At 41.5% G+C, this 26,413-nt stretch overlaps 2 protein-coding genes across 3 annotated transcripts in view; both read left to right on the top strand.

Annotated features, from left to right (window-relative positions):
* Positions 1 to 2,584, top strand: part of LOC118394492 (protein wntless homolog) — a 38,186-nt gene extending 35,602 nt beyond the window's left edge. The window contains exon 12 of the mRNA XM_052463469.1: positions 1,391 to 2,584. Coding sequence (XP_052319429.1) covers positions 1,391 to 1,497 — 107 coding nt within the window. The 3' untranslated portion in view covers positions 1,498 to 2,584. The remainder of the gene's footprint in view (positions 1 to 1,390) is intronic.
* Positions 2,585 to 3,562: 978 nt separating this feature from the next.
* The window catches only part of LOC118394491 (guanine nucleotide-binding protein G(I)/G(S)/G(O) subunit gamma-12-like), a 47,778-nt gene continuing 24,927 nt past the window's right edge, over positions 3,563 to 26,413 (top strand). The window contains exon 1 of one of the 2 annotated variants that reach the window (XM_035787715.2): positions 3,563 to 4,035. The gene's annotated coding sequence lies outside the window, so the exon portion shown is untranslated. The remainder of the gene's footprint in view (positions 4,036 to 26,413) is intronic. The other variant, XM_035787714.2, reaches the window with a different exon arrangement.

Genomic DNA, 26,413 nt, shown 5'->3' on the forward strand with positions numbered 1-26,413 from the left:
TTGCAGATTCAGTCTTCCCAGCCTGGTGCAGGTCTACAATTTTGTTTCTGGTGTCCTTTGACAGCTCTTTGGTCTTGGCCATAGTGGAGTTTGGAGTGTGACTGTTTGAGGTTGTGGACAGGTGTCTTTTAATACAGGTAACAAGTGGAGGACAGAGGAGCCTCTTAAAGAAGAAGTTACAGGTCTGTGAGAGCCAGAAATCTTGCTTGTTTGTAGGTGATCAAATACTTATTTTCCACCATAATTTGCAAATAAATTCATTAAAAATCCTACAATGTGATTTTCTGGAATTTTTGTCTCTTTTTGTCTGTCATAGTTGAAGTGTATGTACCTATGATGAAAATTACAGGCCTCATCTTTTTAAGTGGAGGAACTTGCACAATTGGTGGCTGACTAAATACTTTTTTGCCCCTGTACTTATTGACTCAAGACATTTCAGCTATTGATTTTTAATGTATTTTTTTACATTTCAAATACATAATTCCACTTTGACGACATGGGGTATTGTGTGTGTGTGTGTGTGTGTAGACCAGTAACAAAAGATCTCAATTGAATCCATTTTAAATTCCGACTGTTATAACAAAATGTGGAAAAAGTCTAGGGATGTGAATACCTTCTGAAGGCCCTGTTTATATTTTTTGTTGTGAACTCAGTCATGTTCTCAACCTAGTATTGAGAGTAAGAATAGTCCATCAGGTGCAATTTTGAAATTTGGTTGTGACTTAGCAGTTTTGTTCTCTGTCAGTCATAGCTAATTGAGTGTCAGCTAACAATTTTTAGATTGCCAGCTATCTAAACTACTTCTAGTATTCATGGCCAAATACCGACCGGGGACCCTGACCTCCAGGGGCCCCAATGGATTTTGTTAGTACTTGGGGCGGCAGGGTAGCCTAGTGGTTAGAGCGTTGGGCTAGTAACCGGAAGGTTGCAAGTTCAAATCCCCGAGCTGACAAGGTACCCGTTCCTAGGCCGTCATTGAAAATAAGAATTTGTTCTTAACTGACTTGCCTAGTTAAATAAAGGTAAAATAAAATTAAAAGTACTTCTCACTCAGATATTAAGATGGCATAAGTCATGACAAAATATGTAGAATTGCAGGGAATTTGTTTTAAAAAATGTATCTCCACCCCATGCCAAAATATAGCAGGGAATTCGCTTTAAAACTACCAATTTTTCACGACTGTCAAGATGGGGGACACTAAAATGTTGTGAGGTAAGGCACCCGCCCAATCAAATTTTGCTTAGGGCCCCCGAAAGGCTGCAGCTGGCCATGTTCCTCCCTGTTTCAGTTTTGTTTTGTTCCATTTGGTGCCTAATGAGCACAAAGCAGATGACCCAGATGTACTGCTGTCTGTGTTTACTATACTGACGTGTGTTGGTCTCTGTGCAGGAGATGCAGGAGCCAGTGGCGAGGACATCCAGCTGACCACCACCATCACCCACGTGGACGGACCCACCGAGATCTACAAGATGACGGGCAAGGAGGCCCAAGAGTAGACCCCCCCACCCCCCTTGACATCAAACCACCTACAACACCCCTCCCTCAAACCTGTACGGTGCTTCCTTTAGCCCTACCCTACTACCCATGTGCCCCACATTGTCCCAGAAGTTCAAAGCAACTTTCTCTGTAGCTCTTTTAGTCCTTTCATTTCATTGCAGACATGGGGCCAGATTGTATATTCATTTCTGACATTTGACATAGTCTGTTAACTCTGTTTGTAATGTTGTTGAACAACTGTACTCTTATGAAGTCCAGGTTGTGAAAATCTGCTTTGCGATGGAGTGGAAGGATGTAGAACAGCATCTGCTGGTCATGAGGTAGTTGAGGAGGGAACAAAACACTCCAGGTAGATGTTGTCTTCACAAATCTAGGATCAGCATACCATCCCTCAAATCCTAAACCAAACCATTAGGGGTAAAGTGCAAATCTGAAATTAGATCAGTGTCCAGTGGCAACGACATCCAACTACAGGAAAAACATTGGGCTTTCAAGGCATTATATTGTGGTGTAACTGGTTGCCTCACTGAAGACAACATTACTTGGTTCTTTAGAGAGAACTACATTTGGATGACTGCTGTTTTTGGCACTGCCTCTGCAGTTTTAGATTGAAACAACCAGTAGGACAAATAAGTGTATGTCAATGGTACAAGGTCCAAGATGACCACTTTCTGAAGATCTGTCAAAAGAAAGCATATCTCTGCACGTTGTCAGTCATATCTTTGTCTTTTTTGTCACTTCTGTCCGCACTCACGTTCAGCTGTACACATCCATGGAACTTTCTAGAGACTACTGTGTTCTCTTGTCTATCACTCTCCCAAGTGGGGGGGATAATACCTTTTTGTATTGTGGGGGAAAAAAGGACAAACCACAGGGCCGTTTTGGGAAACACCAAGTTCATTATGTTACGATGTAGATATATATATTTTATAAAGTGCTTATTTTCAACTGTATGAAAGATTTGCATATGCTGTATCACTTACTGTCTGTTGGCAAAAATAATAATAATTGAGATTTGAAGATGACTATGACGTGGTAGTGTAGTATTGTGCTTTTTATGCTAAATTAAATCAAATGTTTACTTTATGCCTAGTTTTGGAATATTTTCAAAGTATATTCACATGTTGTTGTAGGGAATTTCCTTGTGGTCTAAGAAAAATGCAACTTAACTAGCATTTCTATTGTAGGCTAATTGTTTTATGTGCTTACTGTTATCCAGGCTGTATCACATCTGGCTGTGATTGGGAGTCCCATATGGCAGCGCACAATTGGCCAAGCGTCGTCTGGGTTTGGCCGGGGTAGGCCGTCGTTGTAAATAAGAATTTGTTCTTAACTGACTTGCCTAGTTAAATAAAGGTTAAATAAAAACTAATTAGACGGTACTGAACTAATTTGCAAAGAAATGGCAAGTTTACTGAACATTTTTCTTCTCCTAAATAAATAGAAATCATTCCTCTTTTGCTTGCCGGAGTTAATCTTCTCCCGTAGCAGCTCTGTGAGACTGAAGAAGGGAAAAAAACATCTTCAACTTCTGTGTTGACAGTGTGTTGCTACAATATTAGAGAACTGAAATTCACGTAGAATGGAGTGACTAGTAATGCTTACAGGCTTCATGTCCTTTCCTCAGTCCCCTCAGTGCTCCATCGAAGCAGCTAGTTCCTCCAGCAAATCGGACAGTTAAAAAAAAAAAGGCCCATAATGGCTCAGACTTTGAAAGGCAGTGACCATTTTGACAAAAGCAATATGCTCGAATGAGCCCATTGCCTTTGGAAGGTAAGTTGAAACCACTCAATATCGCCATCTGCCGGCCTTTGGGCTAATATGAAGTATAGCCTCGTACAGGGCCCCCCACGCGAGTGGGTTTATTTATTATAATAGACTTTAAAAAAACACCAGGAAATCAGCTCCAAGAGATTTTAATTTAAGAAATCTGCAAGTATTCCCACTCATAATAGAGATAAATGTGGTCGTATGATGTAATCAAGGTTTGAAATTATTGTTTTAGTCAAACATATCTGTTTGGTCTTCTTGCGGTCAATTTGCCGTCTACAAATGCTCTTGTAATTATGTTCCGGCGCCCCGCCAAATCCGCTCAAGAAAAAATCGACCCGCGGATGCCTAGTACATATTGTATTGAAACGCTTTGCACAGAAAGAGGGCGCCTGGGAGGCACCAATAAATACAGGAGCAGAGACTGCAAAACAACAAATTCTCGTAACACCCGCTAGTGTTCCCACTGTTCTGTGACTCCACTTCTCTATCTGGCTGTGGTCGTTCGTTTCCGTCACGAAGCGGACGAGGGAGTGTAGCCTAGTCATACGGGCAAGTAGGTGGAGAAAATAAAATAATCAACGATATTTACGATAAGCGACAGCCAACACCGTGAGAAAGTGAAAGTGACACCAGTTGGCAGTCCCAAAGACCGTCGTTTGATCTGCTTTTCATAGCTGTCAACTGTTATTGAGTGAGGTCTCCTCCTAGTTGGTGACGGATACAGTAGGCGACACGGGGAGACCAGCTTGTATTGCCCTCGCCAGGTAAGTGTGTCGTGTCAGTGTTCCTAGGAAGTTAAGGGTTAATCAATAGGCCTATAAAACACATTCCCTGTTTTAGCTCTTCAAAAAAACGTTCAGAAAGATAACTTGCCATTACAATGTATTTATTTGTAGGATACTCCAGTGGCACCCAGATAGATAACATAAAATATTGACATTGTTACCAATTTTGCTTACATTGGGACAGAACCTGTCACATTAGTAGAGTGCGTGATAGGCCATGCGCGTAACATAAGTGCATTTTGTAGTTATTACCGTGATAATTGTATGCTATGCCTTTGGGTGTCGACGGTAATCGCCCTTCTGACCAAGAATGAATTGTACTACGCCTATTGTGAAACAGCTGAAGCACAACGTACAGTGCCAGTATTTCCATTCGTGGAGGCTACTTATCGTCAGGCCTTCCAAAGACTGGTCGACTTGTTCGTGCAACAAGTCATAGGCTACCTGTTCATATCAATCCTTCTCCATACATCTAGATGTGACAGGCCAGGCACACATATTGGGCTCGAGGAGTGTGCAATTTTTTAAAATACCACCTTTAATGGAAACCTATCAGAATAAAATATATCCACATGCATGCAGTAGATAATCAAATATGGCAATACTGTAGTAAACCAGTTACAAAGTGAGGATGTTCTATTGCTACTATTTCAATGAGAAGTCTAGCAACCATTAGGCTACACTGCATATGACAGCACAATGGCCGGATTCCACGTTTTTATCCCGATAGAAGAAAGTGTATGATTGCATGTTCTTGGCTCCTGAAGGTCAGCTTGACCCACCTGTGTCTTCAACTCTGTCCAATGTGTAACTTATTGTAGCCAGTGGCACCTACTGGCCGCTATGAGATGAGGTGTACGATTTGCATAAATACCTGAAGCGAAACGTTCAGGGAAAGAGAGTGTTGGTTCCACCCGGGAGCGCAAGGAACAGTGCACATTTCCTGTTCACTCCATGGGAGTATCTCAAATGTTTTTGCTCGCCTCCTCTCCTCTGTCCTCTCCACCTTTTTGAAAAATGTCAAAGGTAATCAAGGACATGAGTCGAGGAAAGGAAACGTGGAAACAACCCATTGGTTGAATTAACGTTGTTTCCACATAATTGCAATAACATTACGTTGAACCAGCATTGAATAGATGTTGAATTGACCTCTATGCCCAGTGGGAAATGACTTATATGAAATGAGAACCACCTCCACTTGCGTGTCATCAGGCAAATGGAGTTTACAGGTGTGGAATCCCAAAATATATGTGTAAAGTGGTAACATGAATGTAGCTAGTTGTGCAAGACATTTTATTGACAAAAAGACAAGTAGCATATCATTTTTAAACGTTTGCATTCTTTTCTCCTTTGGGAAAACAACAGCTCAACAGCTGATTCAAAGGGGGTGTTGCGGATTGTTAAACCCTTCTGCCTAGACGCTGCGAGGATACTCTCGCGCATCCTCTGCTGAAGTAGGTTTTCGAGGAGGGGAGCAGACTCCTTCGTTCGCATACAAACACATTTACTCTTCTCTACCACTTATTGGTTTCCGGGTCACGGAGGAGAGGAGGACGGAGAAGTCGAAGTCTAAAGTTTATTGAACTTTTGTGACGTGTCCGACGCAGTTGGAGGGAAGTGTTCAGTGCTGTTGGGAGAAGTGGCTTTGACAGCGAGTTATGGTTGTGGAGGCCAGGAAAGAGCATGGCTTGCCAACTTCAAAGTGAGCTTGGGAGAAGCCTTTCACTGCTCTGACTGTATTATTGAGTTCCTTACATTAGGTAGGCAGGGTTTGGTATTTTGTTTAGTCTGGTATTTCAGGCAAAATATTTGGGGATGCATTGGCGGGCTGACTATTTATTTTAAATATTTGTTTGTCTACAGTACCTGTTTATTTGGTCACCACTTTCCTAGATACCGCCACATCTGACTTTACTTAGGAGTGAACTATTTAGTCAGAGAGCAGAAGCTAGTCTTATTCATCCACGTGTGTGTTTTGTATGCTAATTATTAAGTGTTTTATCTAAATATGAGTGTTTCATCATGAGTGTGCTGTCTTACAAAGAGTGTGAATACTTGTGATTATTTCTTGCCCTGCTGCGAACTCATTGTGTGTCTTCTAAGAAATAGCCCCAGCCAGTGTGTGTCCTTCTGTGGAGTATTGTGACTCACAATTTTATTAACTTCTGTATTGCCCTGCGATTGTTAATAAACAGTGGCTCTTTGGAACTCTGTTTGTCATTTATTTAGCAGACCTGTGCTTAACATGTCGCGAGGACCTCCTCGTAGTACAGTTTACATTGTGATCATCAACTAGAGCGCTGACTGAGAGAGTGATGATGCAGCAGAATTACGACCAGCCAGGGAGGCCCAGCCAGGGAGACCCAACAAGGAGGCCCAGCTAGTGAGTCCCAGCCAGGGAGGCTCTAGGCCAAGGCGTTTATACACAGACAATAAGCCGCCCTGTGTTCTGTCGCCCCATCACAGAGTCAACACAGGCAAGGCATTGATTAGACCAACTCATTAGTAACCTTATTTACTCTCATCAAAGCCTCACTCTACTACGCCCATTAAAATGAAAGGCAGTCTTGTCAAAACGCGTGGTTTTATAATAACGCTCCCCGGCCTGTTTCTTGGCATATCGGAACAGTTACCGCTAAAACAAAACATTACTATATGAATTGCCATTGTAATCATTTCCAGTAACTTACAATTACAGCTTTTTATGATGACATACACTGTCAGTTTTTGTTCTAGCTTTTATTTAGAAACTTTACATTTACATTTGAAATTTTAGTTATTTAGCAGACTCTCTCAAATCAAATTTTATTGGTCACATACACATGGTTAGCAGATGTTATGCTAGTGTAGTGAAATGCTTGTGATTTTAGTTCCAACAGTACAGCAACATCTAACATGTAATCTAACAATTCCCCAACAACTACCTAATACACACAAATCTAAAGGGATGGAATAAGAATATATATATAAATATATGGATGAGCAATGACAGAGCGGCATAGGCAAGATGCAGTAGATGGTATAAAATACGGTATATACATATGAGATGAGTGATGCAATGCAAATGTAAACATTATTAAAGTGATGAGTGATTCATTTATTGAAGTGGCCAATGATTTCAAGTCTGTATGTAGGTAGCAGTCTCTCTGTTAGTCTGTTATAAACAGTCTGATGGCCTTGAGATAGAAGCTGTTTTTCAGTCTCTCGGTCCCAGCTTTGATGCACCTGTACTGACCTCACCTTCTGGATGGTAACAGGGTGAACAGGCAGTAGCTCGGGTGGTTGTTGTCCTTGATGATCTTTTTGTTATTCCTGTGACATCGGGTGCTGTAGGTGTCCTGGAGGGCAGGTAGTTTGCCCCCGGTGATGCGTTGTGCAGACCGCACCACCCTCCGGAGACTCTTTCAGTTGTGGGCGGTGCAGTTGCCGTACCAGGCGGTGATACAGCCTGACAGGATGCTCTCAAATATGCATCTATAACAATTTGTGAGGGTTTTAGGTGACAAGCCACATTTCTTCAGCCTCCTGAGGTTGAAGAGGCGCTGTTGCGTTTTTTTCACCACTCTGTCTGTGTGGGTGGACCATTTTAGTTTGTCCGTGACGTGTGCGCCGAGGAACTTATAACATTCCACATTCTCCACTGCTGTCCCGTCGATGTGGAAAGGGGGTTGCTCCCTCTGCTGTTTCCTGAAGTCCACGATTATCACCTTTGTTTTGTTGAGTGTGAGGTTATTTAACTGACCCCACACTCCGAGTGCCCTCACCTCCTCCCTGTAGGCTGTTTCGTCGTTGTTTGTGATCAACAGAGATACTCTTAATGATCGGCTATGAAAAGCCAACTGACATTTACTCCTGAGGTGCAGACCTGTTGCACCCTCGACAACTACTGTGATTATTATTATTTCACCATGCTGGTCATTTATGAACATTTGAACATCTTGGCCATGTTCTGTTATAAGGGAGTTTTTCCTAGCCACCGTGCTACACCTGCATTGCTTGCTGTTTGGGGTTTTAGGCTGGGTTTCTGTACAGCACTTTGAGATATCAGCTGATGTAAGAAGGGCTATATAAATACATTTGATTTGATTTAATCAAGCCCACTACTGTTGTTTCGTCTGCAAACTTGATGATTGAATTGGATGTGTCCATGGCCACACAGTCATGGGTGAACAGAGAGTACAGGAGGGTGCTGAGCACGCACCCTTGTGGGGCCCCAGTGTTGAGGATCAGCGAAGTGGAGATGTTGTTTTCTACCTTCACCATCTGGAGGAGGCCCGTCAGGAATCCAGAGTGACTTACAGTTAGTGCATGTACATTTTTGACAGCAATAAACCTACAGGGTACTCACACAGTTTGACTTTTGAGCCAACTTGTAATGATTTCAGAAGCAAGTGTCTTCTTTGAAAGAGAAGGCTGCAGAACTTGCTCGGTCTTGAATAAACTCAGGTTTGTATATGAGGAAGGAAGAGCTTAGACGTAATGCAATCTTTGCTTGTGAGTTTCTGTGTGTTCTACTTGTGAGGCTTCAAGTCGTTCTTGTTGATACAGTTTAATACCAACTGTCTTGCCAGTGATTAAAACATGTGCGAACACACACACACACACACACACACACACAGTCACTCACTTCCTCTGTTTTCTCTAGTCCATGTTTATGTGGGTGATTGAATAACCTTCTCAGTAATGAACTCAGAGGATATGACTGCTCACTCCACATTGATCAACTGGTGTCCCCAAGACAATATCATAATACACTAATACACTAATACAACATAATTGTTGACATAATGTGTAAATTAGCTCTTTGTCATCGCACACAAATTGCATTGACAAAACAGTGCAACATCAATAACACTTATCTTCACTAGTCTAAAATGGGGTCTGACTTGAGTTTAAAAATGAATCCCCAAAACAATCCCAATAAATCAGAAAATAGAGTATAACTGTGTATTAATCATTTGACAGTGTAGTTTGCTAGTAAATACCTGGTCATTTCTGTACTTAAAATAAAGTGCTACCAAACAAAAATGACTTTATTAGTGCCGGCAAATCCAGAACCATGTTTTGTCCTGTTGTTTGTGGTGGTTGGTTCAGCCGTATGTTAAGGAAAGTTTGTCCACTTGACCCAAGAACATACACTGAACAAAAATATAAATGCAACATGTAAAAGTGTTGGTCCCATGTTTCATGAGCTGAAATAAAACACCCCAGAAATGTTCAATACACACAAAAAGCTTATTTCTCTCAAATTTTGTGAAGAAAATTTGTTTACGTGTTACTGTTATTCAGCATTTCTCCTTTGCCAAGATAATTAATCCACTTGACAGGGTTGGCATATCAAGAATCTGATTAAACAGCATTATCATTACACAGGTGCACCTTGTGCTGGGGACAATAAAAGGCCACTCAAAAATGTGCAGATTAATCACACAACAGGAATGTCCACCAGAACTGTTGTCAGATAATTGAATGTTCATCCTTCTACCATAAGCAGCCTCTAAAGTCATTTTAGAGAATTTGGCAGTACATTCAACCGACCTCACAACCGCAATGTGTATGGCATTGTTAGGGTCAGCGGTTTGCTGATGTCAACATTGTGAACAGAGTGCCCATGGTGGCAGGGGGGTTATGGTATGGGCAGGCATAAGCTACGGACAACGAACACAATTGCATTTTATCGATTGGCAATTTAAATGCACAAAAATAATGTTACAAGATCCTGATGCCCAATGTGAGGCCCATTTATTTTTAAAGGTATCTGTGACCAACAGATGCATATCTGTATTCCCAGTCATGTGCAATCCATAGATTAGGACCTAATTAATGTATTGCAATTGGCTGATTTCCTCATATGAACTGTAACTTGTTAAAATCTTTGAAATTGTTGCACATTGCGTTTAGATTTTTGTTCAGTATCGATTAACCAACAAGAATGTTGACATTACCAATGTACAGTAGCCACACCCAAAACTGATGATTCAGCAATAGGTTGATGAATTTATACTTTTAATTGTATAACATGAAAAAAAAATTCTGACAACCTTAGTGCCCTGGGAGTTGATTCTTAAAAAATATATATATTTTACCTTTATTTAACTAGGCAAGTCAGTTAAGAACAAATTCTTATTTTCAATGACGGCCTAGGAACAGTGGGTTAACTGCCTGTTCAGGGGCAGAACGACAGATTTGTACCTTGTCAGCTCAGGGGTTTGAACTTGCAACCCTCCGGTTACTAGTCCAACGCTCTAACCACTAGGCTACCCTGCTGACCCATTCTTCCTAGACCCCTCCCTAAAAAATACAACTTTTTAAATGTTTTATAAAGAACTAGATATTACTTCACAGGAAATGACATATAATAGATAAACATCTGTGCCTCTCTGCTTTCCTGCACAAAGTGTGTCTGTTAAGACCTATATTTTAATCTGATTTGAATGGGGATCAAACGTGTGCGTCAATAATGTAATGGTTGTCGTAGCAACTATCTGAGATGGAAGCGGATTTCCACCTAATTTGTGTAGTCATAAACTCTGGCAGTGTATAACATGTTGTGTCTCGTCCTTACAAGCCCAGTGTGACACACTAGTGTAAAGTCTTCCTTTCTTGCCGTTTCTCTCTCTACCTCTATCTCAATCAGCTACACGGTGAATACTCTGTCTTGGTCATGCATCCTGGAGGCTCATTCAATCTCTTTGTTGTACTGCTGTAGTGAAAATACTTTCATTCAGATAAAGTGGAGAGGATTGTGGATAAGATAGATAGATAGATAGTCATTGTATTCTTGAGGAGTCCATCAAATGGTTTAACCACCCGACAGATCCTCATTCTCTCTCAGGTTATCGAGGGTCAATCTCCAAACATTTCCAGATTTTCCGATCAACCTTAAAACATTCCTAGATTTCCCCATATGACAAGCAGAATTCCAACTAAAATCCCCTTCAAAATTCTAAGATGTCCATTAGTAAGGGGGATGGCAGGAAGAGGATGGATGAGAAGAGAACAAAGAAGGGAGGGATATGACAATGGTTTATTTTTGGATGCAGGCAGCCTTGTGCCACATGCCGTCGTCGTGACCACGTGAGTTGTTACCATGTAGAAGCTGTCATATGCAGAGACCTCTTCAGTGGACGAGCTTTGTCTTCCACCTGGTGCTCTCTCTCTGTCTCTCTCTCTCTTTCGCACGCACGCACAGACACACACACACACAGACAGACACACACACAGAGACAGACACACACAGAGAGACACACACACACTTGTATTCTTATGGTGAAGCTATTGTTTTCTCATGAATTTACACATGCACTGATGCACACCTAGTTGATATAATTGAATTTAAGTCAGTTTATGGGAAGCTCAAATCCAGCCCTAGGCACTCATAGCCTGGCCTTTTGAATCCATCCCAGTGAGGTTAGCAGCTGTTGATACTGAGGGTGATGCCACTGATTGCTTGTCCAAACCCAGGGAGGATGTAAATCATACTTTCTTAGAAAAAAAGGTGCTATCTAGAACCTTTAAGGTTTTTCAGCTGTCCCCATAGAAGAACCCTTTTAAGAACCACTTTTGGTTGCCAGTAGAACACTTTTGGGTTCCAGGTAGAACACTTTTTACAGATGGTTTTACCTGGAACTAAAAGTGTTCTAGCTGAAATCAAAAAGGGTTCTCTAGCCGAATAACTTTTGGAACCATTTTTTTCTATGAGTGTTATAATACAGTATTACAGTTATTAATTTGAGCTATTTTGTTACAGCAGGAAATTTAATCCTAGAGCAACAAGAAATGTGAATCATAATGTGTATTATAATTCATGTAAAGTTTTGTAGAAGTTGATACAGTTTTACTTAGGGCAAATTAAGTCTGGAAATTACAAACTTTAGAAGCCTTTTTAAAACTCAATTACACTACGTTTGCACTTCCTGTTATGCAGGAAATTTCTCTGCAACAAAAGTGATAAAATGAAAAGCCTACATACAGTAGTCAGCCACCAATTGTGCAAGTTCTCCCTCTTAAAAATATGAGAGAGGCCTGTAATTTTCATCATAGGTACACTTCAACTATGACAGACAAAATGAGGAAAACTAATCCAGAAAATCACATTGTAGGAATTTTAAAGAATTTATTTGCCAATTATGGTGGAAAATAAGTATTTGGTCACCTACAAACAAGCAAGATTTTTGGCTCTCACAGACCTGTAACTTCTTCTTTAAGAGGCTCCTCTGTCCTCCACTCGTTACCTGTATTAATGGCACCTGTTTGAACTTGTTATCAGTATAAAAGACACCTGTCCACAACCTCAAACAGTCACACTCCAAACTCCACTATGGCCAAGACCAAAGAGCTGTCAAAGGACACCAGAAACAAAATTGTAGACCTGCACCAGGCTGGGAAGACTGAATCTGCAATAGATAAGCAGCTTGGTTTAAAGAAATCAACTGTGGGAGCAATTATTAGGAAATGGAAGATATACAAGACCACTGACAATCTCCCTCGATCTGGGGCTCCACGCAAGATCTCACCCCGTGGGGTCAAAATGATCACAAGAATGGTGAGCAAAAATCCCAGAACCACACGGGGCGACCTAGTGAATGACCTGCAAAGAGCTGGGACCCAAGTAACAAAGCCTACCATCACCAAGGGCATTGAAGATTAAACGTGGCTGGGTCTTTCAGCATGACAATGATCCCAAACACACCGCCCGGGCAATGAAGGAGTGGCTTCGTAAGAAGCATTTCAAGGTCCTGAAGTGGCCTAGCCAGTCTCCAGATCTCAACCCCATAGAAAATATTTGGAGGAAGTTGAAAGTCTGTGTTGCCCAGCAACAGCCCCAAAACATCACTGCTCTAGAGGAGATCTGCATGGAGGAATGGGCCAAAATACCAGCAACAGTGTGTGAAAACCTTGTGAAGACTTACAGAAAACGTTTGACCTCTGTTATATACCCTTTGTTGGCAATGACAAAGTATTGAGATAAACTTTTGTTATTGACCAAATACTTATTTTCCACCATAATTTGCAAATAAATTAATTCAAAAATCCTACAATGTGATTTTCTGGATTTTTTTTCTAATTTTGTCTGTCATAGTTGAAGTGTATGTTGAAGTGTCATAGTTGAAGTGTATGATGAAAATTACAGGCCTCTCATCTTTTTAAGTGGGAGAACTTGCACAATTGGTGGCTGACTAAATACCCTTTTGCCCCACTGTATATATTGAACTGCTGTTGCTCACTTCGTTAGCCTATAGATTTCGATATTCAATTAAAAGATTCAGTAAGCACTGAAAACACAGCCAAGCTGGCCTATCCATTTAGAAAGACAAAGTGGTTCGCGTGGACATAACAGCATTATCTCTGACACCATACATGTTGGGGTATTGTTAGATGACTAGTAGTAGCTGAGAGTGGAGAGGATGGCTGTTTGACATGATATAGTACAATAAGTAAATTGACTGTAAGCCATGTATGGCAGTGTTTTTATAGTAGTGATTTGGAATCACTGAGGCTGATACAGTGAATCCAATCCCAAACCAAGTGTGATGTTTATTCCCTAAACCAGTCTGAGAGTGGGATAAAACATTGCTTTTTAATTTGAGACTCCTGAAGTAACTGTTGAGTCTCTCCTCAGATGAGCGGATCAGGCTAATGTCAAGCTAACGTTAACTTCCGTTGTTGATATGAAGCTCTGGCCTCCGTCACTCTGTTCTAATGCCGGGATTCAATCCAAGGCACGTTAGAGAGTAGCGCATTGCTCTTGACTTTTAAAGGTAATTCACGTTTAAACTGACATTCAGCATTTACCGTTAATGCGATCTCCACGAACTTCCGCAAATCCTGGCCTGGTAGTACTAGTAATTTTTTAAATCATAGACATGCAGTGAACAAATGTAATGCACTGTATGTGTGTTAAGCTAAGTATATTACATGTGTGTGCAGTACAACGTGTTACGCATTGTATTAAATTACTTAAAGAGCCACTGCCTTTAAAAAGCAAACAATCCATTTGAAAATGGCCCATGTGGCATTGATATCTGTCAGAAACATTTATTCGAGTCAAAATTGGCTACAAAGTGTACATAGGATCATTTTTGTCATAAAATCAGTCTCAACCAAAACGGAGTTTTGAACATCCGTGTGTCACAACGGGTAAATTAAGGTTGGGTTTTGTTTTGACGATGTCCATTTCCCCACTAACCTGGGGGTAAACAGCTGCAGGGATTGCTCTTAATACAATAGCATATACAGTGAGGAAGTTTACATGAAACAGCATTTTCTTTTCTTTTTTTGACAAATATCATTAACCAAACGTGGAATCGGTCAGGAAACACACCACCAAGACTGAAATCGAGTGCCAATCAGCGTGTTCAGTGGCTCTTTAATATGTTGGAAATTAGATACCAAAGACAGATTGATGCATACTATTATTAACTATAGTCATAACTTGTGAAAATGCAGAGAACACGTTTGTGTGTAGGCTACTACTGTACGTGCACAGAGCTCATAATGGTATTACCCCCCAAATAATGAAGAATACTATATTCTGCTGTCCCCTGCTGCTGATATGGTGGGAATGCAGGCATTATCACAACTTGGATTTTCCTGTTGAAACCAAACACCTGAAAACATTGGATAGAAAAAAACGTATTATATGGCAGAAATTCCTATCAGAGGGCTCGCTAGGGGTTATTTATGTCTCTGTCGGTTAGCTAGGTTGCTAGGGGTTGTTTCCGTCGCTGTGCTCCTCATGGAACGTATGCATTTTTGCTGTGGAATTTTGTTGCTGAAACGTTTCTTATATTTGTTGTGGCTGTACTGTTAGATTATAAAATAATGTATTGGATTATAAAAGAATGTCTCTGATTATAAAATAATGTTTCGTTGCCATGGTTTTGTCATTGACATTTCATCCCTGTTTTACAGCCCTCGAAAGGGCCACTTACTCAAAGTTATTAATTCCTTAAACATTGTCCTGACATGAAATTAACAGGAGAAACATAGGTAATAATGAAATGACAATTTTCTTAAAATTACCTGAAATTGGCGCACGATTGTTGTCATGGCATATGGAAGAAAAAAAGAAGGGCTCAAATAAATAGCAATTCCTCTTTATGGACGCTAGGTGGCGCACTAGACTACATTCCCAGCTCTCACATTGTCTTTCCTCAGGCGGTCTAAAACTTTCCTGAGGCAGAGCATACACTTGTATCCTGCTTTTAATGGGCTACTTACAAACAGTGACATATCCAAATATTGATATTGTGCGTATGTGAGGGTTTCCACTTTGGCAGAGCAGTGTCTTCTCATATTGCAGTGTGTATTGTGTTACATGTGGTTTAAAGCTCTGGATAAGAGCGTCTGCTAAATGACTTAAATGTAATGTAAATGTAAATATACTTAAGTTGCAACCTTAGACTAAATACTGAAGTAAATACTTGAATGAGCAAAAGTTTCCAACACCCCCATTCCTGAAACAAAGCTGCTTTGTTTGGTAGAGGACAAAGTTAGGGTAATGTGTGTTAGCTAGTACAATGCACTCGGTCAGTAGGGTAATAGGGTCCTCACTTGCAGGTGCAATTATAGTTCTGCATTAGCTACAGATTGAAGGAGAACTTTCCTGCAATGCAGGACATTTTAAACTTGTAGTGTATTTGAGGTTTTAAAAGGCTTCTGAAGTCTGTAATGTACACTTTGACATTTCAGACCTGTTAAATAAAGGTTAAATAAAAAATAAAATAATCCTTTACGAAAAATGTATCATCCCCTACAAAAATGTCCATCAATTATAATCCACATAATAATTCAAATTTCCTGTTGCTGCAGGATTATTTTCCTGCTGTAGAAAACTGGCTCAAATTAAAATACTACATCTGTAATGACTCAGATGGGAAGAGATGCATTGTGGAATTCCTTAACCCCACGTCACGTCTTAATATGGAGATAGGGACGAGGGGCCTTACTACAAGGTCCAGGTGTCCTGACAATGACCCCCCGCCCCTTTTCTGCCAGCTTGGCTGTGCCAAATGGACTAACTACAACCCTTAGTGAGTAGACTTATCCACTGACCATTGATCTAGTTCTCTCTTCTGTTGTATATCTCCTGTGTGTGTGTGTGTGTGTGTGTGTGTGTGTGTGTGTATTAAAACAACAGTTGGGTCGCTGAGGTAAAGTTACCCTGTCTGTGTCTAGCGGGTGGCCTGGCCCCATTGAAGTATCCTCTAACAGCTCCACAGAGTGTGTGGAGTGTTTATAGTGTCATACGTGTGTGTGTTTTTTTTTGCAGAGGATTCCCCAAGCTCCTAGAGATATGCTTCTCGCTTATTGATCCCACTATGCTGTCAACAGCTTTGATAACAGCTCTGTGGGTTGCCGGGGGACCAAATGGCGTTTCGTTTACTCTAATAACAGACATGTACATTGAACAGTAGGCCAATAGCTTTGTGGTTTGCTTGAGAAAACATTGGCAGGTTTTGTTGTCTATTTTAGAACTATATCATATTGCCAATGATAACGTTCACGTGAAATGTGTTAGGCTTCTGTAATTTTCCATAAAACTCCTGTCAGGGCAATACAGGAAGACACGCCTTTCATAAAGACGCCAACTCTCTTACCTGAACCAATATTAATATTGACCCTGACCTATACTCCACAGCATTTCATAACCATACTGCACTTATATGGGTTATTTCCCCCGGCCTAAGGAGAGGAGGCTCCACCAGCCCACGTCAACTTCCTGCCGGACGGGTGAAGGGGAAAGTCCAAGTGGAATTCTTGGAATGTCCCAACTCTGACATCACATCAAATTTGAAATGGTTTTGGTTAGGGTTGAGGTTGAGGTTAGAGTAAGGGTACGGGTTAAGGTTAGGGTTATGGTTGAGGTTAGGGTTAAGGTTATAGTAAGGTTAGGGTTCAGGTTAGAGGAAGGTTAGGGTTAAGGTTAGAGTAAGGTTAGGGTTGAGGTTAGAGTAAGGGTTAATGTTAGGGTTATGGTTGAGGTTAGGGTTGAGGTTAGGGTTAAGGTTAGAGTAAGGGTTAAGGTTAGAGTAAGGGTAAGGGTTAAGGTTAGGGTTTGGAATAGGGACGTCCCAAGGATTCAAGATAGCACTAATCCAGGTAAAAGTAGATGTTATACAATAGATATGACTTCCTCTGGGTGGAGCCGATCAGGAAGAAGTGGTATCAATAATAAAAAATGACAATGCATGTTTTATAGCTCACATTCAAAAACAATGGAAGCACAAGGTGCTCCCGAGTGGAGCACCGGTCTAATCCATTGCATCTCAGTGCAAGAGGTGCCACTACAGTCCCTGGTTTGAATCCAGGCTGTATCACATCCGTCCGTGATTGGGAGTCCCATAGGGCGGCACACAATTTTTCCAGCGTTGTCCGGGTTTGGCCAGGGTAGGCCATCATTGTAAATAAGAATTTGTTCTTAACTGACTTGCCTAGTTAAATAAAGGTTAAATAAATAAAAAATAAAAAGTGCATGAAACACAGTCAAGTTGATAAATGCATGAGAGATGGAAGTGATCGACGGGGCTGGAGTGGAGCGGGTCGAGAGCTTCAAGTTCCTTGATGTCCACATCACCTATCATGGTCCAAACACACCAACACAGCCGTGAAGAGGGCACAATAATGCCTCTTCCCCCTCTGGAGGCTGAACAGATTTGGGGTCCTCAGATCCTCCAAAAGTGAGTAGGCCTCTTGACTGGCTGCATCGCTGCTTGGAATGGCAACTGCTTGGCATCCAATCACAATGCGCTACAGAGGGTAATGCATACAGCCCAGTACATCACCGAGCTCCCTGCCATCCAGGACCTCTTAAACCAGACGGTGTCAGAAGAAGACCCTAAAAATGGTCAAAGACTCTAGCCACCTAAGTCATAGCCTGTTCTCTCTGCTGCCACACGGCTAGCGGTACCGATGCCCCAAGTTTGGAATCAACAGGACCCTGAACAGCTTTTATCCCCTAGACTTAAGAAGGCTAAATAGTTAGTTAAATAGTCCGGTTAGCTATTTGGTTAACTATTTGGTTAACTATCTGCATTTACCCTTTTTTCACAAACTTTTAGGCCTCATCACATGCACTGCTGCTACTATTTACGGTCACTGTATTCCTAGTTATACGTGCATACAGTATCTACTTTAACTACCTTGTACCCCTCCCTGTATATTCACTCTGTACTGGTACCCCTTGTATATGGCCAAGTTATCATTACTCATTGTGTATCTATTATTATTTGTATTATTACGTGGTTTATGTTCTATTATTTCTCTATTTTCTTATTCTCTGCATGGTTGGGAAGAGCCGTAAGTAAGCATTTCACTGTTAGTCCACAGCTGTTGTTTACGAAGCATGTGACTAATAACATTTTATTTGATACAATAACGAGAGGAAATAGAAGTTTTTCTTGTGTTTCCAAATGGCATCTTGTGTAATCTGTTAACTGTTGTCTTTTTGTGGAGCTCAGGCTTCAGAATGCTCAGAACTGATGTTGGTTTGAGGGATTGTTTAATTTCTTTAGAGTCCTCAGGGAAGTTGTCTGGCAACCCAGGAAAAAGGGATAGATTGTTGGTAATTTGTGGGTCCTTGTTCAGTCTTGGGATAGTTTTTAGTGCCTGTGTGGTGAGAAATTAACTGGGAAACTATGGAGGAGGGTTGTGTGTGTGTGTGTGTGTGTGTGTGTGTGTGTGTGTGTGTGTGTGTGTGTGTGTGTGTGTGTGTGTGTGTGTGTGTGTGTGTGTGTGTGTGTGTGTGTGTGTGTGTGTGTGTGTGTGCGAGCGAGCAGAGACACCACCCTTTATGCTCTCTCGCTCCTTGGGCCCCAAAGTTTTTGTCTCTTGTTCCACTGTGTTGAAGAGGCACACACAGGTGTCAGGGAGATGCACAGACACACTCTTTGTCCAATTCACCCTACACCAAACTCAGGTGCTGCATTCACATTCAAATTGCACAAAACTTTATTTGCATCTCATTTCACAGTCCACAAATCCAGAACAAATTCCAAGAAAACGTACAGAGAGCCATGACTGCATGGAACTCCCACCCATCAAAGATTGCTCAAGTGAACAGCAAACCTGGGTTCAAATAAGAGATAAATGTCTCCCTTTTTAGACCAAGATATTGTGTGGTATGTACTGATATGTAGGCTATGTGTGACGTTTTGCATTCATGTAGTTCTGTCCTTGAGCTGTTCTATCAATGTTCTGTAATTATGTCATGTTTCCTGTGGACTCCAGGAAGAGTAGCTGCTGCTAGCTCTTTGTGTTGGCCACTTGTGTGAGTAGACACTCACTCAATCTCATTTTCTGTAAAGGTCGCAACCTTTAACTTAACTAAAAAACAAAACTGACAACACATCTTTATGGTAGTGTGACTGGGCCAGCCTAGACCCTAACCCAGACCCTGACCCAGAACCTGACCCAGACCCAGACCTTGACCCAGACCCATGTATCTGTGCAGAGAAAATAAGACACGAGAGAAAGTCTGAAGGGAGGGGATGTAAAGAGGGGTATAGGATAATTGACAGATATATCAGGGTGGCCTCTCCAGGAAGTGACCTCAGTTTGACCCTGCGGTATCCGTCCCCAGTCCCTTGGATCCCTGACGTCTCAGACAGATGGAGTTACTGGAGGAGGAGGAAGAGGAGCCGGATACAGAACCACACAAGCATTAATCTGGGCCCCGGGGCTCTACCTACCCTACCCCACTCTGTCTAGCTTACTGGCTGCTTACCTGTGTGTGTCTCTCTGTCTGTGTCTGGTTTAGAGAATAAACTATATGGATTTTTTTTAGGCCCGATGCCGATGTTTGGGGGTCAAGGAGGCCAATGGCCAATATTTTAGGCCGATATTCAATATCATTAAATTAGGAAATGTTGATGACAAAATTTCCCAGAGACAGCCATGTATGCTTTAATGCATGGATTTTTAAATCAAACAATACATTTGACCAACCTAACTACATAACAACATAATGGTAATCATTTTATTTGAATGGTAACTCTCTTGATAAACTGGGACTATTATTAAGATGGCATAGGCCTACTCACAATACAGGTGAATGCATATTCAATAGGAGTGTGTGCGCACAATGAGTTATTGAGCTTGTTTGGGCTGATCAGTGGAATCAATGGTGCTACAGATGACAAACAATCTGTTTTCCTTCCATGTGGGACTGATATTAGCCTACTGATCAACAACATTTGCATAAAAGAGTCACTCCAGAATGTCACACCTGAATGGAAAGACATATCATATAGGCACTGCTGTTAGTTTGAGAATATAAAATAACATACAGTACCAGTCAAGGGTTCTTCTTCATTTTCGCCAATTTTCTACATTGTAGAATAACATGGAACCCAAACCAGCTTTGTGCGTGCTCCATCGTGCATACATGTATTTTGTCTCCCCACACCAAACGCGATCACGACACGCAGGTTAAAATATCAAAACAAACTCTGAACCAATTATATTAATTTGGGGACAGGTTGAAAAGCATTAAACATTTATGGCAATTTAGCTAGCTAGCTTGTAATTGCTAGCTAATTTGTCCTATTTAGCTAGCTTGTACTTGCTAGCTAATTTGTCCTGGAATATAAACATTGAGTTGTTATTTTACCTGAAATGCACGAGGTCCTCTACTCCGACAATTAATCCACACATAAAACGGTCAACCGAATCGGTTCTAGTCATCTCTCCGCCTTCTAGGCTTTTTCTTCTCTTGACTTTATATTGCGATCGGCAACTTTCATAAATGAGGTGCATTACCGCCACTGACCTCGTTCGGCTTTCAGTCACCAACGTGGGTATAACCAATGAGGAGATGGCACGTGGGTACCTGCTTCTATAAACCAATGAGGAGATGGGAGAGGCAGGACTTGCAGCGCGATCTGTGTCACAAATAGAACTGACTTCTATTTTAGCCCTTGGCAACACAGACACTCGTTGGCGCGTGCGAGCAGTGTGGGTGCCATAATTTAATAATATAGATTTCTAAATTAATTTTGCAACGCGAGCGGTGTAGTCAGCCTGTTATGGACTATGAGCCTATGTCAATCTACTATCCCCCATGGTAGAAAAGTTGACCTATTCTATTGGTCAGCTTGTCGAGGAAGAAACGTTCCAAACAGACTCCTGGGACGATAGAGCCCAAATTCATACAACAGTTGGCCCAGGCTACATTGGGAAAAAAGGAACGTTACAAAGCAATGAATCTGATGCATCGGATCAGAACTTCGTTTAGCGTAAAATGTTGATACACTATAATTTCTTAACATTATTAGTGCAGTAGGTGACGCGCGAGAGTGCATTTGCCTACCAGACAATGAAAGACATTTTAAAGCCAATAGAACCTGAGAGAAATAGGCTACTGGTTTCAATGGCATATGGAAGTCTTTATAAAACAAAAAGCTACTGGTTTCAATGGCATATGGAAGTCTTTATAAAACAAAAAGCTACTGGTTTCAATGGCATATGGAAGTCTTTATAAAACAAAAAGCTACTGGTTTCAATGGCATATGGAAGTCTTTATAAAACAAAAAGCTACTGGTTTCAATGGCATATGGAAATCTTTATAAAACAAAAAGCTACTGGTTTCAATGGCATATAGAAGTATTTATAAAACAAAAAGCTACTGGTTTCAATGGCATATAGAAGTCTTTATTTACATTTACATTTAAGTCATTTAGCAGACGCTCTTATCCAGAGCGACTTACAAATTGGTGCATTCACCTTATGACATCCAGTGGAACAGCCACTTTACAATAGTGCATCTAAATATTTGGGGGGGGGTGAGAAGGATTACTTATCCTATCCTAGGTATTCCTTAAAGAGGTGGGGTTTCAGGTGTCTCCGGAAGGTGGTGATTGACTCCGCTGTCCTGGCGTCGTGAGGGAGTTTGTTCCACCATTGGGGGGCCAGAGCAGCGAACAGTTTTGACTGGGCTGAGCGGGAACTGTACTTCCTCAGTGGTAGGGAGGCGAGCAGGCCAGAGGTGGATGAACGCAGTGCCCTTGTTTGGGTGTAGGGCCTGATCAGAGCCTGGAGGTACTGAGGTGCCGTTCCCCTCACAGCTCTGTAGGCAAGCACCATGGTCTTGTAGCGGATGCAAGCTTCAACTGGAAGCCAGTGGAGAGAGCGGAGGAGCGGGGTGACGTGAGAGAACTTGGGAAGGTTGAACACCAGACGGGCTGCGGCGTTCTGGATGAGTTGTAGGGGTTTAATGGCACAGGCAGGGAGCCCAGCCAACAGCGAGTTGCAGTAATCCAGACGGGAGATGACAAGTGCCTGGATTAGGACCTGCGCCGCTTCCTGTGTGAGGCAGGGTCGTACTCTGCAGATGTTGTAGAGCATGAACCTACAGGAACGGGCCACCGCCTTGATGTTAGTTGAGAACGACAAAAAGCTACTGGTTTCAATGGCATATGGAAGTCTTTATAAAATAATTGCCTCCACGGATATGTAGTAAAACATGTTATAAAACATTCAGGTTTCAAACAATTAAGTAGCTATATGTTTTCAAAATGCGTACTGCCTCCAGCTCATTTCAAAGTGATGTGTGACGTGCTGATGAAGCCTGACTTCTGTTGATTATGCATTTGAATGGTAAGTGCGCTTCAATTAGCAGTTGAGAAATACAAACAGTAGCTCTTTTTTAATCGTAGCCAAAATTGTTTTAACACACAATTGCAGTTAGTATCATTACGCAAAGATGGGTCATATATAAGTGCTGTCTGATAGATCTTCCGCCCAAAGGCTCTGTATCTGTGTGCTGTACATGTGTGATAAATAAGATGCATAACGAATATGCACACGAGCCAATTTAATTCCACACAATTATGCAAATGAACCCATAGATGAATAGCATGACTGGTCAAATGTATTTCCATCACCTGGTGTTTACATCAATGAATAGGCTAAAAAACAACTGGTGTTTACATCAATGAATAGGCTAAAAAACAACTGGTGTTTACATCAATGAATAGGCTAAAAAACAACTGGTGTTTACATCAATGAATAGGCTAAAAAACAACTGGTGTTTACATCAATGAATAGGCTAAAAAACAACTGGTGTTTACATCAATGAATAGGCTAAAAAACAACTGGTGTTTACATCAATGAATAGGCTAAAAAACAACTGGTGTTTACATCAATGAATAGGCTAAAAAACAACTGGTGTTTACATCAATGAATAGGCTAAAAAACAACTGGTGTTTACATCAATGAATAGGCTAAAAAACATTATTTTGAGATGGGATTTATTTTCTTCTCTTGGACAATTGGCCAGTGCCAATTTTGTTCATCAGCTTTTAAAACATTTTAATGGCCAAAAGCCGGCTATTGCCAGCTAATGGAAACCCTGGTCTGCCCCTACGTGTCTGGTTGGCTATCTGTCTGTCTGGTTGGCTGTGTCTGGTTGGCTATCTGTCTGTCTGGTTGGCTGTGTCTGGTTGGCTGGCTTCGGCTGGCTGTACACTGATGGATCTACAGCTGAACCAGGGGTGAGAGAGAGGTCAAGGATTTACCGCTCATGCAAGAGAGGGAAAGCATGGTGTTTTCTCCCCCTGTCTCTCTTTCTTTGTCTAGCTCATGCTTTTCGTCTCTCTTTCTCTTTCTTTACCTATGTCTTGTGTCTGAAAAGCAAAACCACACGTGTTGTCGTGTAATGTAGGGTAATTCCTTCCCCTGTGGCTCTAATCCACCTCAATGTCTGATAAATAACATCATGAATGACTGGGCTTTCTATAATTCTGTAAGATCTGAAGGATTTTGAGCAGGTGATACATTATTTGGAGCTTCGTGTGAAGTCCCTAACACCTTGATCACACCTATAGGGTCATTGCGCAAAATAGTATGCAGCATCATCTGGATATGTGTGCCAAAAATATATATATTTCTGTCAAGCCGTCTACGCCTATACAATTTGATGCATCCGTTTTGATAAATACAATGTATGAACCACACACTGCAACTGCTTCTGCAACACAATGCTGCAAGGCAAACGGAGCGTTCCATTGGAAAAGAATGTGATGACGCTGTCGGTGTGATCGAGGCGTAACAGCTTGAAGTCTTGGTTCATTGGTTGGTAGTCCTATAGGCCTACTCCTGGGCTGGGTCTCCCAGAACCATTGTAGCACTAAGACCATCTTAATTCAATTGAAACTAAATGAAAGATGATCTTAGTGCTACGATGCGTTTGATGAAACCCAGCCCTGTTCTGCTACATTCTTCTGCTTTCGGTTTTCCCTTCGTCCGATGTTATTGGGTTGGTTTCATGACCTGACCCTGCCCATTCCCGCTCTCAGATTCAAACAGTCCTTGTCCTTGAACCAGTCATAAATATCTTACAATTTGGAACTTGCCCTTTAGCATAGCAGCTGTGTGGTACCATATAGTTTGAATGAATACAAACACAATGACGACAGGATATTGCATCAAATGCAATACGGCTGCTCTCTGTTTCTGTACTTTTGCCTTTTCTGCGTTGTATGTTGCCTCTGTCAGTGTTGCCCTTGGATGTTTGCATTGATGAGGTGCAAAGGCCCCTAAAGCAACATTAATGGTTGCCGGGTCCAACACTTTCCGTTAAGATTAAAGGAAGCCGGTCTTGTTCTTGAGAAGGTTGGGGTTAAACGTAATGGTAGGGGAAACACTTCTCAGAGTGACACTTTTCTTCCTGTTACAGTAATAACTGGGGATTTACATTGATGGGTCACACACACACGTCCTATACAGTAAATCTTGAGACCTGCTAAAACAAAGTTACTTTTGTCCTACAAAGAGGAGGGGTGCATGGGCCAATACAATTCTAAATAAAAATAAATAAAAACTATTGAGTCCTGACTGACTTTCCTGCCCCTCATTCCCAGCATGGCTGTGTTTTTTGTTCAGGCCCTCTTTGAAATGTTACAGTTCATTGATAATGGTTGATGATTCAGTCCTTGTCTATCTGAGGTACTTGTCTATCTGAGGTACTTGTCTATCTGAGGTACTTGTCTATCTGAGGTACTTGTCTATCTGAGGTACTTGTCTATCTGAGGTACTTGTCTATCTGAGGTACTTGTCTATCTGAGGTACTTGTCTATCTGAGGTCCTTGTCTATCTGAGGTCCTTGTCTATCTGAGGTCCTTGTCTATCTGAGGTCCTTGTCTATCTGAGGTCCTTGTCTATCTGAGGTCCTTGTCTATCTGAGGTACTTGTCTATCTGAGGTCCTTGTCTATCTGAGGTCCTTGTCTATCTGAGGTGCTTGTCTATCTGAGGTGCTTGTCTATCTGAGGTCCTTGTCTATCTGAGGTCCTTGTCTATCTGAGGTCCTTGTCTATCTGAGGTCCTTGTCTATCTGAGGTCCTTGTCTATCTGAGGTCCTTGTCTATCTGAGGTCCTTGTCTATCTGAGGTGCTTGTCTATCTGAGGTGCTTGTCTATCTGAGGTCCTTGTCTATCTGAGGTCCTTGTCTATCTGAGGTCCTTGTCTATCTGAGGTCCTTGTCTATCTGAAGAACTTGTGTAACTGAGGTCCTTGTCTATCGGAGGTCCGTGTCTATCTGAAGAACTTGAGTATCTGAGGTCCTTGTCTATCGGAGGTCCGTGTCTATCTGAAGAACTTGAGTACGCACAGAGAGCCAAACCCTGTCTGCCTATTATCATCACACTTGTTCAAATTATTGCCTTTCTACGAGCAGGTTTTTATCATTAAGTGAGTTTCGGTTGTAAAAGTGAAGGAAAGACTTTCCTCGTTTTTGAAGGTGTGTGGAAAGCATCCCGTCTTGCTCAAGTCATCTGTTTTACTACACACCTCACTATCACTAGGAAGAAGCGTTATATACAGAACTTTCAACCGGTGTTCAGTTAGTTAGAGAGTGTGTCTGTGTCTTTTCTCATTTGATCGTTGCCACATCTAGCAGTGTCAGAACATGGCGGGTGGCAGAAACAGATATTCAGTCTGGTCCACTGAGAGAGTTAAACACTGACTTGTAAGCAAAAGGTCAACAGACTATTGACACTTGACCCAGTTGACACTGATGTAATATGTGCAGCTTCTCGAATGTCCCTTCATTGAATGATGCCTTTAAATCATGGTGGCAGTGATCTAGTCTAGATGTATTTAACACACGTGCACACATTCTCTCACACACACACACACACACACACACACACACACACACACACACACACACACACACACACGTATGTATACATGGCACACACACATTCTGCAAACTTGTAAATTGTAGTGCTGGGATATTATCACGATACTTAGGTGACGATACAATATGTATTGCGATTCTCACAATTCCATATGTATTGCGATTCTCACGATTCTATATGTATTGCGATTCTCACGATTCTATATGTATTGCGATTC

The sequence above is a fragment of the Oncorhynchus keta genome, chromosome 15, assembly GCF_023373465.1.
Source record: "Oncorhynchus keta strain PuntledgeMale-10-30-2019 chromosome 15, Oket_V2, whole genome shotgun sequence".
NCBI classification, from domain to species: domain Eukaryota; kingdom Metazoa; phylum Chordata; class Actinopteri; order Salmoniformes; family Salmonidae; genus Oncorhynchus; species Oncorhynchus keta.